Below are 14,682 nucleotides of genomic sequence, written 5' to 3'. Positions count from 1 at the left end.
GTCCAGGCGAGGAAGTCACATGGGCTTCCCGGTGGGAGGGGGATTAAAAGCAAGGCTGGTAGCTTAAACAGAGCTGCTACATCACTACTACGCTCTGATGCACCCAGGCGGCAGATTCCACTCAGGTGCCGTAGATGCTTACGTCACTGATGGGAGGGAGGAAGAGAAAGGGAACTGTACGTGAGCAAACACTCCGTCTCCTGTGTCTCCTGCTCTCGCTCTCTTTCACACACAATAGGCATTCCATCTCATCCTAGAGGAGCAGGAGTAAGAGTAATTAGAATACGGTTGCTATGGAAACAGGCGAAATGTTGCCCGTCAGATTTTTGCCCCAGGAGCATCAGTCTGGCTTCTCTTTCTTCAGCAGCGTGCACACACACACACCACTTACTCAATGTGACAGGCAAACCCATGGAGCGAGAGAGATAGACTGGGGGAGGGGTAACAGAAGGTGTATGGTGTGCATATAAATACAAGATGCGCGTGCATGTAAGCGTTCATCAGATTGAGGGTGTGCAGTCATCCATAAACACACCTCATGATCATCATCTTAAGGTACATCTAAACGGCCAGTCACTGCTCAACACAAAATGGAGGTCACACAATAACACACTCAAAGCATGCTGAACAAAGAAGAGCAGTAGAACAGCATTATATTTAATAACATAAATGCATTTTATTTACAGTTTAAGTGATACCTAGGGTTACATTACGATGCTTAATTGTCAAATAATTGCAATTAATGATTTGTTCATTCACTATGTGACTAGAATATTAGCACAATGAACATATGCAGTGTTTCCTGACCTGACCTATCAATTAAGTAAACACCACAATGAACCCAGGACTGTCTTACAACACACCATTACACCCTTAAGAAATTTGCAATGAGTCGGCTGGGATACTACAAAATATTGGATAAGTATCAGGTACACTATATGGCCAAATGGACATATGGCTTATAATAGACTCCACTCTTCTGGGGAAGGTTTCCACTATATTTTGGTAAATGTCTGTGGGATTTATCCATTTCACAAGAGCATTAATGAGATCAGGAACTGATGTTGGACAAGAAGTCCTGGTGAACAGCATTCCAGTTCATCCCTGTTTTATGCAGGAAACTTGAGATCTTTCATGCCAACCATTGCAAACTGTCTTCATGTCCTCACTTTGTGCATGATGAAGCATGTTTGCACTTCTTAGTACCAGTGAAGGGAAATCCTAATGAAGCAGTAGTTAAAAAAAGTCTTTGTAGGAAGGCTGACATACGGACGTGATGCTGAAGTGTCCACATACTTTCGGCTGTATTTTGCGTATTTGCCAATACTCAGCACTAGGATAACAAAACGGCAGGATTGATGCATCCCTATTTTGCTTAATTTTTCCTTCTCATCAATCAACAAAAGCTATTTTTGTGAGAAAACAACCCAGGTGCTCTCGCTGCAACTGCACACTAGAATAAAACGCAACAGACAGGAGACATGGGGGGAGAAATACAACCCAAACTCTAGTCTAACCACGACCCCACATCTGCACTCCATAAATAAACAGCGAAGTGGGACAGCGGCATGTTTGACCTGGCACCCTTCTCCCACCTCATCTTCTGAAGAAATGACACCGAAAGCAAGTTTAATTACAGAGCAATCGTGAAACGGGAGTCATTAATAAAACATCCCTTGCCACACTGAGATATGGCTCATCTTCGTATTCCACACATGAGTGATGAAGCTGTGTGGTTAGGACTGCGCACCCTTTTTCATGCAGCCATGCCAACCCTCCAATAGACCAGTGAAGGAAGACAGGATTTTGTATATCTCTGCTGAAGATCATAGAGGTATGTTAGACTATAATTTCTATTAAGTTGTATAGAAAGTCTTTTGAAAATATATGTGTGGCAGTCTGGGAAAATCCATTGGCTGTCACTGTGGCTGAAATATAAAATTCCCTTTTAGGTCTTAAACATACTTAAACAGACACCTCATCTTTCAATAAGCCCTAAATATATTTTATTGAAAAGATGTGAAAGTATTTTTATTTACTTTTTTTTTTTATATCTCATCTTGTCTCGTCTTCCTGCAGTTTCCCTGTTGGTTAAGGGGTCAATTTAACAAATGTGACGGTAAAAACAGTCACTACAGATATATAAAACCTCATTATGGTGTGATTTCCTCACGCTCTGAATGCCAGAAAGCTATGTACCATAGCAAAATGGATGCAACCTTCATCAGTTCTTCATGTAATCAAATATCTGCAGGAAAAATATCTGTTTTTAAGCTCTGATATGAGATTGTAGAAAACAAAATGCATACACAACTTGCGTTAAAATAAATATCAATGAGCTTTCAATTGCTAGCTTCATTTAAAACATCCAGGATTCATTTAAAAAATAAAATCTTCATGTTCCCCTTCATCAGTTACAATCCTTCTTATCCTCCTTTTTGCCAGACCACCTCAATGGAGCTGCAGATTTTAATGAGCGCCAAAATATAGAAAGCCAGCATTTTTTTCTTGCTACTAGCTGAACAGAGGGAGCGGCTGCTGAATTAGCATTGATTCACAATTAGAGTGTCACCTTCAAGCCGTGATTCTTAATGAGTGCAGGTCTAACAACCCCCTCAGTGTGATGGAGTGTAAAAATTCTATACCGCATTCTTCAAGCTAATGATTTTGCCTACAGGAGCCGCTGTGATCCAAGACTGCGGGTTTTTTCCCTCTACCCCTTTAGAAACATTGTCATAACAACAGTGTCTTATTATTCAGGAACCTTGTCATAAGTCGTGTCTCTCAGAATGAAATTTATTTTTACCAAAAAATGTGGGAAGGAACACCCAGAGTGAATGTTCACAAGCTACAGTTTAACCCAGAAGAAGAGATGTGATCCAGAGTACTTTTCAAGCCTATGTATATGCACTAAGCTCTGATATTAAAGCTTAGAACAGTATGGATATTACTGCTTTGCAATTGCAGGGACAAGTTTGCAGAATGATTACTATAATTACACAAATAACATTGTAGCATGCATGCACACTTCCAGGCAGAGGCTGGGCTCTGCTCCACACCAACCTAAATGAAATCCATGGCTAATTACAAGTTATAACTTACGCCACCTGAATATTCAATCGCTCAAAAATAATTGTGTGTGGATTAGAGTTAAAGATTGCAAATAGAAATTGAGCCCTTTATCTTTGCAGACAGAGAGATCTTTATTCAGAACACTGTTCTTACCTTGTTGAAGTCTTCCGACGTGGCCCTCATCTCCTTCCAGGTTTTGTTGAGCAGCTGGATGCAGATGCAGAAGAACTCCTCAAAAGAGCGGTCATGAGTGAAGAACATGGGGTGGAAGTCATGGCAATTCTCACTGGCTGTGGAGAAAGTGGATAAGTATTAATCATCAGGTCAAATGGGCCAGACCAAAAAAAATCTGTTTAGTAGACCAATCTTGCCTAATCTCACCTACTCCCGTAAACACTCTTGATCAGTTCCAACAGACAGTCTGACCGATCCCATCCACTCTCACAGACACAGTCTGACGAATCATCACTAATCCAGCGCACTCTTGCATACAGTCTGACCAATCCCAACCGATCCCATAGACTCCTGCAGACAGTCTGACCAATCCCAAGCAAACCCATCCACTCCTGAAGACAGTCTGACCAATCCCAACCGATCCCATAGACTCCTGCAGACAGTCTGACCAATCCCAAGCAAACCCATCCACTCCTGAAGACAGTCTGACCAATCCCAACCGATCCCATAGACTCCTGCAGACAGTCTGACCAATCCCAAGCAAACCCATCCACTCCTGAAGACAGTCTGACCAATCCCAACCGATCCCATAGACTCCTGCAGACAGTCTGACCAATCCCAAGCAAACCCATCCACTCCTGCAGACAGTCTGACCAATCCCAACCGATCCCATAGACTCCTGCAGACAGTCTGACCAATCCCAACCGATCCCATAGACTCCTGCAGACAGTCTGACCAGTCCCAGCCAAACCCATCCACTCCTGAAGACAGTCTGACCAATCCCAACCGATCCCATAGACTCCTGCAGACAGTCTGACCAATCCCAAGCAAACCCATCCACTCCTGCAGACAGTCTGACCAATCCCAACCGATCCCATAGACTCCTGCAGACAGTCTGACCAGTCCCAGCCAAACCTATCCACTCCTGCAGACAGTCTGACCAATCCCAAGCAAACCCATCCACTCCTGAAGACAGTCTGACCAATCCCAACCGATCCCATAGACTCCTGCAGACAGTCTGACCAGTCCCAGCCAAACCCATCCACTTCTGGAGACAGTCTGACCAATCCCAACTAATCTCATAGACTCCTGCAGACAGTCTGACGAATCATAACTAATCCAGCCCACTTTTGACCAACCAGTCTGACCAATCTCAAGCAAACCCATTCACTCCTGCACACTGTCTGACGAATCATAACTAATCCAGCCCGCTCTTGACCAACCTGACCAATCCCAAGCAAACCCATCCACTCCTGCAAACAGTCTGACCAATCCCAAACAAACCCATTCACTCCTGCAAACAGTCTGTCCAATCATAACCAATTCCATCCACTCCTGCAGACAGTCTGACCAATCCCAGTTAATCCTATGCATTCCTGCAGACAGTCTGACCAGTCCAAACCAAACCTATCAACTCCTGCAGACAGTCTGACCAATCCCATTTACTCGTGCAGACAGTCTGACCAATCCCAACCAAACCTATCCACTTCTGCAAACAGTCTGACCAGTCGCAACAAATCCCAACCACTCCAGCAGACAGACCGAACAGCTCAGGTAATTAAAGAGACCACAATGTATATGGCTGTGGCACACCAGAACCAGGACAGAGAAACACTGAACAAGATGGTCAGTTTAGCTGAAGTTAGAAATGTATGAATTCCCAGACCACAGCTGAGATTGAGAGGAAGCAGATACAGCAACCTTACTGAAACATCCTGAAACTAGATCAAACCAGAGGATTTAGTGCTAAGCTCTCAAGACACCTACACACTGCTTGACAATGCACATGCTTGGCTATAAATGCCACTCTGATTGGCACATTTTCTCAGAGAGTATTCCAGGCCATTCTGTTCCTGCAGTGATTGCTCTTTATTCACAATCCAGATGTGCCTTGTGTGGGTAAGGATCTCACCTTCTACAGTCTGGCTCAGCATAATAGGGAATTACAGCAACCTATTAGCAAGAAGCTGAGAGGTTTACTGATTCTAAATAATTTAGTTAAAAAGAGTATCGGCCTTGTTTACCCAGATAAAAACCAGTGTTCTTTCTCCACACTGTCTTATTAAACCCTTTCCTGCAGAGAAGAGCTTGAATAGCTGGACCACAGAATAAATCCTTAGTTTTTAACATTATGCTCTCATCTTCTTTTGAAATTAAAAATGGAGCATCCCTGGGGGGTTTCGTGCCAAAGTGATAAAAGCGAGAGACACAGTTATTGTGTTCATAAGCAGTATTGTTGAAGGTGAAAAATAAAATGGTGTCTCTGATCGGTCATAGCCCCGGCAGAGAATGCTCCAGTTTTTAATACAGGATTCAGACCACTGCAGGTATGCCACGGCATGATACCAACTTGAATCCAATGTCCTGTTTGGAGAGTGGACCTGGAGGCTTCTCAGCAGGCATTGGCATCTCACAGAGGGCAGGTAATTGCATTGGCTCGGCAGAAATTGAAACTTCACGGCATAATGAATGATGCCTTTAGGGTGACTAGGAGCTCTTATTTGAGGAGGTGTGGCTGCTCCAGCCAACAGAATGCAGTAGTGCCATCAGTGTGCTAGAAAGCAGCCTTATAAACATGCCTTCTAGCCTTTTAAAAAAGTACATTCAGAGCGGCTGATTCCATCTAGGAGTTTCTACTTCCAAAAGACAAAATTTAAGATTGAATCCAAGGCTCCACAAAAAAAAGAATAATTTCTTATTGTGTTATTACAGCACAACCAAAAGTATGTAACTCCTTTTATAGCAGCCTGCCATGTATTATGTGCTTTTAACTGTCGATACATTCACCTACTACTTTAATAGGAACACCTGCATCCCTGCTCATTCATGCAATTATCCAATCAGGTGGCAGCAACACAATACAAACATTGCAGATACCGATCAAGGGCTTCTGATAATGTTCACATCAAACATCAGAATGGGAAACAATGTGATCACAGTGACTTTGACCATGCCATGGGTGTGCATTTCTAAATCTGCTGATCTCCTAAAATTTCATTGTACAACTGTCTCTGAGTTTATAGAAAATTCTGGCAAAAACACAAAACACTGTCCATGAGAGCATTCAGTGGAGAATGCCCAGACTTGTCCATGTTGAAAAGAAGCCTACCCTAACTCAAATAACCTTTTACTGCCGTGGCGAACAGAAAAGCATCTTAGAAAAGGAATCTGAGGTTCACCTACGTAAACCAGGCAACTGAAGACTGTAAAAATCATCTGGTCTTATTCCAGGTGCTTTACTGTCTCAATGCTGAATGATCTAGTGTTGTTATAATGCCTTTATCTGGGGCAACGTCTCCCTGAAGAATAGTTGTACAATTTAAAACCCTGAATATTTCATCATAACAACTCGCATCATTTCCCAATGGAAACAAATAACTAAGCATGCCTATAAATCAGACATGGCCTCGAACATCAACACGTACTGGTGACAAATCAAGCCGGTGATGTTAGTAGTGGCTGTCAGGAAATACAATACACTTAATCTCCATAAAGTGGAAGGCAAAGCTCCAATGTAAATAAGTGAAACCCCTCAGCTCAAAAAGCCCAAAACTATTACGATCTTCTTCTCACAAGTCAGATTTCATCAGGCAAAGTGTGACATTAATCTGGCAGCTCAGTAACCCGTCTGACCCACCATAAACCATCATAAGCCCACTGAATACCGTATCAGGGACGCTCCATCCGTGACGGACTGAAAAGCCACAGGAAAAAAAAAAGAAGAATCATAAGCCTAGACATATTTACGATTCTTCGAACGTCTCCTTGCAAGCTTTGCTAAATGCACAGTGCCACATACACATCTCTAATGCCATTCAAGATAACGTTTCAGAAGTGTCGGATTTCTGAAAGCAAAAATGATGTGATCCAAAGGGGTTTTTTTTTTTGAGCGACGTATGACATGGTGGTTACGTCATGCTATAGCGGTCCTGGTGTGAAATTTCAAAAGAATTTGTGAAGGGAAGAGAGGAAGCTTATAATGAATAGATGACTCAAAAGCAGAACTGAAGAATCTGAGGATCTCTCCTCACAGCACTAACATATCACTTTAGTGTTAAAAAAATTCTATCTGCCATTCAATCTCAACACAAATTCACAATATGAGGAAAACTCTTTCGATTATAAACAACCTTATACATCAGTGACAAATTAGGCTGGTGTTGTTTGAGCAGACTTGAGTTCAGGGCCAGTCTACACTTAAATATTTAGTCTAATATGAAGCATCTGAGCTCATTAACACCTCCTACTTGAGTCTATATAGGGTGTGAACATAATAAGCCTCTTACGATTGTCTACAGAAATGTAATTAAAACATTTCTAGGGCTTTCAAATGGATCATGTTTTTCCTGGGCAACAGAGCTGAACATTTAAACCCAATTTTTAGCATGGCTCTGGCAAAACCCTGCTAGATGGTTAACTATTATTAAAATAGCTGTCATGTTACCAAATTAACAAGATAACGCTCATTTTATGCAAACTACAAATCAACTTCAAGGCGTCCTTTTTGTTTTCTTGTAGAACGGATGCCTAACATGCATTTTTATTGCTATAACAAGCTGACAGGAAACAGATTACTTAAGGAAAATGCTAACATTACCGCCAGTGGCATAAGAAGAACATATCTGGCAATGCATGCTCAATAGGCACACAGAGTACATGAGGAATATGTGAGAAATTATAAACTATTAAATGCTTATTTTGCTGAATGTTGTTTTTAAAATAAATGTTAAAATGTAACTGCAGAAGAAATCATGCAATTTTTAAGCATCTGAATAAAACCTGATATAAATCTGGCAGGGTTTGATTGAAAAAGTCTGCCACAGAGTAGCATACAGCCTTGACTAATTGGTCTTAACTGTCAGTCAACAGTGCCTTATTAACCATCTGAGCACAAGCTTCCACATGCTCGTCATGGCTCTTTTACATTTTTAAAAACAAGGAGCTAAGTAAAGGTCTCAAGCACTCTTCATCATCTACTCTCTATGTTTTTTTTTTAAAGCTAATAAATAGATTTATAGTAAAACGGCAAATGCACCACTGCTGAAGTGTTGGGTGTAATTTGTAAAGGATGCCGGCTCGGCTCGAGTGTTCTCCTCTCGCCTTGAAGTCAGACTTAATTCACACTGAAGCAAGAGAAGACATTTGGCCACCAATCACAGCAAAGTACAGGCTGAAACCACAGATGCTCCCACATCCGAGCAAACCATTTCGGGTGACAAAAGCAAGGTGGGAATACTCTAGACTAAAGTCTGTAAAGTCACCTTGAAGACAAGGGATGAGATGGAATGATAAATGTGTAGTGAAAGATGCTGTCCTGATCTTAATGAAAAACTCTTCAGGCCTGTCAGTCATCCAATGACAAGCCAGTAAAGAATAATCACCTGCGCCTGTCAGTCGTCAAAGCTACATCTTTAAGGTAGTCAACAGTTAATCCGGTGTCCATCAAATACTGTTCAAGTGTCGCTTGGAACCTACAATTCCTAGGCGACGATTTAGAAGATGTCACATTGTTGGAAACTGTGTGTGTGTGTGTGATAGCCATAGTCACAAAGAACTTTCAGAAGATTTAAACCACATACCTTTCTGTCTTATTTGAAGAGTGATAAACATACAAATTAAAAAAATTGGGGCTTTATTTTTTTTCCTTGTATTCATTTACACACAATCTCCATTCGTTTCAGCCATGCAGGTTCAGTACATCAACATTCTAGGTTCTAAATTAATCTATTTGCACCAAATTGCAAGTTGATTTATACAAACACCCCTTGCATGCCTTTTTACATACAGAAATAAATTTCAATCTACTTTAATAAATTGGAGGTCTAGAGGTTTTTACCTTATTCATTTTTGTCCATTAGCCTTGCATTACAGCATGAACAATGGCCTTAACACAACATGCAAGGGGCATCTTATAAGATAGTGCTTACAAGACAGGTTGATAAATGCATGGCCAAATGTGAGGGTCATTTTCTTTTCAGGGACAATTTTTTATCCAGCAAGGAGAGAGCTTGGAGAGACCAATCTGTTTATATAGCCCTTCTCCATCACTCCTATCCTATCCATTTGACCCAAGAGCATTCACTTACTTGCAAACCACCCCAGTATATGCATTGCAATATGTATTGACCCCTGCAGTATATGTATTGCTGGTCTGTGAGAGACAGTAGGACCAGCAGTAATATAACAGAAACCAATGAAAAGAGAAGAACCTGACAGATGTGGCAAAGCTTCTCCTGCTCTAATAATTATTTGTATGTAATCTATTAGGTTTACAATACAAAACCACAGGCAAAAAAATAATCTCCTCCACAGCTAGTACACCCTCCAGATGTTCTTCACACCTGTAGGAAACATTCTGCTTACGTGAGAAATTATAATGTCATCGCGTGAAATTGTAAAATGAAATTTATGACAGCCAAATGTTGAAGCAACGTATACACATACGAATGCATACAAGTTGAATACAAGCTGCTTCACCACTTAGCGGTCCTAATTCCCATTTAGCTCATTTACGTCATGCTACATCACACCGAACTACCAGATTCGGTGTCTACCTTTTAACCAACGTGACTTGAATCTCCTGCGTACACACATTTATCAAGTTCTAGCTATGATTAATATTGTGGAAAGTCCATGAAACTAGTAAATCAATCAGGCCATCCTGAAGATGACACTGGAGACTGCTTCCATGTTTAAAAGTTAAATAAATGTTAATTAGTTTATGCAGAGAGTCTGCCATACAAGTCCCTGTGTAAGTTGCTAATATAGAAATAATTAGCACATTATTATAAATCTTGCAGCAGGAACTACGGTCAGCTGCTGTTAAAATGATTAGCTCCTTCTGAGCAGTCAGAAGCATGAACCAAACAGTGCTGTGGTGTTATAAACGAATATAATGCACTGAAATAAGTCTCAAATCATATTAAGATTTTTAAGCACCTTCGGGAGTCTGTGCTTGATGTTGTGATGCAGCTATGTTTACGTGCATCGCAGCAGAAAGATAAATCAGCCTGAACTGCCTCCACTCTAACTCCGGCAGCTGAAGGTGTGGATGCTCTTATTAGTGAGCACAGCAAAAGTGAAGAAGTGATGGCTAAGTGTGAGCAGTACAGTTTGACAGTGTACTAATGAAAGTCTCTTTCACTGAAAAAGGTGTGGTTCAGTGGAAACATCCTGAGGATGCAGGAATATAGACTCTGAACCAAATATACCTCTGTACTTAACAAGGCCTTAGGGAGCAACGTGTCAAGAAATATCCTCACTACATCGTCTTACTTGACATGTGGGCAACAATTAAAGATGATGGAGCAGTGCTCTGGCTCGACGTCCTGCCTGGACGCTTGGCCCCAGAGGCATTTTCACAGTCTTGCCCAGGCATGATGCCAATCTGGAAAGTGTGCGATGTCTCAGTAGGAAATATTCTCAGGACCCTCATCCTAGAGAAGTTAGGTGACGATAACAGCTGTTGACATTAGTCTTCCTAATGCTGTCTGAACATGCTCACTGCCAGCAGGGACATGACAGGCTCAAAGGAGCCCCCAAAGTCTGACCTCATTTCTCACTCCTACGCCACCTCCCCAACAACAAATGAAAACTTTTTAGTACCCTTTCAATGTCAAAAAAAGAGAGAGATGGCAACACCATGAATCAATAAGCAGATGTATTCTATCCTTATTCATGTTCAAAATTCTTGATTAATATTACATTTGCTTTTTAAACCAAGGAGTAAGAAGTCATCGTGTGGTGCAGACCACTTTGGATTCCATTAAGGCGTTCGCTCAAGAAACCCGGAGGACTATAAATCTTTCAGAGTGAAATGGCTCTCGGAGATGAGGTGAGGTGGGGACACCAGGACAGCTCATAAATGATGCATATGCTCACAGGATCCTCTGCCCAACAAAATCCCACATGCCTTTACATGATGGAAAATATACACATGAGCAAAATGCCAAAACTATACAGAAGAGTTCTAGTCTTTTGAACTAGGACCTTTCCAAGTCTTTTTTCTTTTTCAGGTCAGTTATATTGAACATAGAATATTATCTTGAAAAGAGACTAAAAATGGCACATGTGCAAAAATAATGACTTTAAAACGTTATATTAGAGACAGCAGATCATGTGCATGAAATATAAACTTTAGGTGTGTCTCAATTAGCTCACTAGCTCCCCAGTTTGTGAATCAGAATATCATGCACACAAGTTGGAGTCACTACATTTTGGGACACTAATGACTCAAAAATCAAACCTAGTTTGTTATTAGTTATTGTATTGCAAGAAATTATTGCAGTTTATAAGTCTATCATTTTGCATTGAAAGGTAGTGAGCTTCCTTTCCCCACAGATTCCTTTAAGCATGTCAATATTTGAATCAAAAACCTTACTAGTCATTTTTTCAAATCTAAAATACTAAATATAAACAGACTGAACCGAAATATTTCAGTACACACTTGTGATTTATGGTAATGTGGTTTTGTGTGGATGAAGGACATTGTCTGCACCAGCAGGCCCATCATGTTTTGGTCAAGTCAGTAAAAGATAACATCGAACATTAGCCAATCAGCTAAACTCACCAGTATCAAAGTAGATGCTGTTTAATCATTTATTCATAAATAATTCTTGTACAAGTGAGATTGGTTGACCGGTATTGGGCTTACCTAAGCTTAAACACAGTACACATTAATGAAGATAAGACCCAGCATCCTCTGCTGTTTGATTTATTTTTGGTGAAATAGTGGTTGAACTCAGAATCACGTCACAGCTCTCACCTGGTAGCAAGATCACCGTCTGGGTTTAGTGCTGAGATTTTCATAAAACACAGGTGCTGCCTTAAAAATAACAACCATGTTTCTTTCCAGGAGCCTGGAGATGTTAATACCTCCTCCCTGCTTACCTGCCTCACCAAATGGAGGCTCACATGATAAAATGCTTTGTCAGAGACAGAAGTGTTAAGAAGTGTTATTCTGTCTCTGTCTCTGTGGAAGGACTGCACTGTAGGCTGCACTGTGCCATAAATGAATAGATCAAAGAATTTATTGTGCTTGTGCTTTCCTTCTCCCTGCAGATACACACACACAAAAAAAAACAAATCTCACAGTCCTGTGTGTGCGCCGAGATTTTCACTGCAAGTGAAAATCAATGCGGAAGACCTCGAGAAAAATAATGCTTTTTGAGGAAAGTTTTTTTTTTTTTTCCACGCAACACCAAACTACATCTTAAAATACCTGAAGCGTCCGCTCTTAAGACAGGCTTGTGTGTCAGAGCTGTGTGCTATTAAAAACACTCAGTAAAATAGCTCAGAAAATACACTCTTGGGTCCTTTTGCTTCCTAAATAAACATGCAGCTCTTTATAATAATCACACTTCACTTCTCCATCTTTTTCCTTTTATTCCTGTTTGTATTTATTTCTCCTCTCCTCATTAAATGTGTAGCCTGACTGACAACTCAGCATATAATCTGAACTAAAGCATATAATCTGGACTAAATCACATATTCTGGAATAAATTATATAATCTGTACTAAAGCATTTAATCTAGACTAAATCATATATTCTGTACTAAAGCATTTAATCTGGACTAAATCACATATTCTGGAATAAATTATATAATCTGGACTAAATCATATAATATGTACTGAAGCATGTAATCTGGACTAAAGCATTTAATCTGGACTAAATCACATATTCTGGAATAAATTATATAATCTGTACTAAAGCATTTAATCTAGACTAAATCATATATTCTGTACTAAAGCATTTAATCTGGACTAAATCACATTCTGGAATAAATTATATAATCTGGACTAAATCATATAATCTGTACTGAAGCATGTAATCTGGACTAAAGCATTTAATCTGGACTAAATCACATATTCTGGAATAAATTATATAATCTGTACTAAAGCATTTAATCTAGACTAAATCATATATTCTGTACTAAAGCATTTAATCTGGACTAAATCACATATTCTGGAATAAATTATATAATCTGGACTAAATCATATAATCTGTACTGAAGCATGTAATCTGGACTAAAGCATTTAATCTGGACTAAATCATATAATATGTACTAAAGCATTTAATCTAGACTAAATCATATAATATGTACTAAAGCATTTAATCTAGACTAAATCATATAATCGGCACTAAAGCATTTAATATGTACTAAAGCATTTAATCTGGACAAAATCACATTCTGGAATAAACTGTATAATCTGGACTAAATCATATAATCTATACTAAAGCATTTAATCTGGATTAAATCACAAATTCTGGAATAAATTACATAATCTGTACTAAAGCATTTAATCTGGACTAAATCACATATTTAGGATTAAATTATATAATCTGGACCAAATCTTATAACCTTGCCTAAAATCAGCCAAAACCCAGCTATAAAGAATGTCAATGATTTAATGTATGTAGCTCTATTTTATAATTGATCTTTAGGGAAAAAAATCATGAAGTAATAAAATTAGCTGTGGGTGTAAAAACACCTGTGAAAGTGCAAAAACTGCTCAGACAGTGATTGGAAACATGAATAAAAATCATATTATCGTTTGTTGTGGAATATGTTTCATTACACAACTGTTTTTTTTAGCTAAAGAAGAGAATAGAAGATGTTTGTGTGTGTCTTTGTATTGTATATTTCAGTCATGCCCTTGGTAACATATTGATTCCTTTGTGTTTTGTCTAATGTTTCTAACAATCTGGAGTACAAAATGCACAGATCAGTTAATAAAACTACACAGAGAACACCCCCCCAGTAATAAACTACACAGAGAACACCGCCCTAGTAATAAACTCCACAGAGAACACCGCCCTAGTAATAAACTCCACAGAGAACACCCCCCCAGTAATAAACTCCACAGAGAACACCCCCCCAGTAATAAACTCCACAGAGACCACCCCCCCAGTAATAAACTCCACAGAGAAAACCCCCCCAGTAATAAACTCCACAGAGAACACCCCCCCAGTAATAAACTCCACAGAGAACACCCCCCCAGTAATAAACTCCACAGAGAACACCCCCCCAGTAATAAACTCCACAGAGAACACCGCCCTAGTAATAAACTCCACAGAGAACACCCCCCCAGTAATAAACTCCACAGAGAACACCCCCCCAGTAATAAACTCCACAGAGAACACCCCCCCAGTAATAAACTCCACAGAGAACACCCCCCCAGTAATAAACTCCACAGAGAACACCCCCCCAGTAATATACTCCACAGAGAACACCCCCCCAGCAATAAACTCCACAGAGAACACCCCCCCAGTAATAAACTCCACAGAGAACACCCCCCCCAGTAATAAACACCACAGAGAACACACCCCCAGTAATAAACTCCACAGAGAACACACCCCCAGTAATAAACTCCACAGAGAACACCGCCCTAGTAATAAACTCCACAGAGAACACACCCCCAGTAATAAACTCCACA

General features: G+C 40.1%; 1 protein-coding gene across 7 annotated transcripts in view; it reads right to left on the bottom strand.

Annotated features, from left to right (window-relative positions):
• elmo1 (engulfment and cell motility 1 (ced-12 homolog, C. elegans)) overlaps positions 1-14,682 on the bottom strand; it is an 85,270-nt gene that overhangs the window by 17,677 nt on the left and 52,911 nt on the right. For all 7 annotated transcript variants that reach the window (XM_058377578.1, XM_058377580.1, XM_058377582.1 and 4 more), the window contains one exon: positions 3,226-3,362. In XM_058377578.1, coding sequence (XP_058233561.1) covers positions 3,226-3,362 — 137 coding nt within the window. The remainder of the gene's footprint in view (positions 1-3,225; positions 3,363-14,682) is intronic.

This window comes from Hemibagrus wyckioides, linkage group LG24 (genome assembly GCF_019097595.1).
Source record: "Hemibagrus wyckioides isolate EC202008001 linkage group LG24, SWU_Hwy_1.0, whole genome shotgun sequence".
In the NCBI taxonomy this organism is placed as follows: domain Eukaryota; kingdom Metazoa; phylum Chordata; class Actinopteri; order Siluriformes; family Bagridae; genus Hemibagrus; species Hemibagrus wyckioides.
Note: the sequence above shows the minus strand (reverse complement) of the source record. Positions and strands in the feature narration are given on the sequence as shown.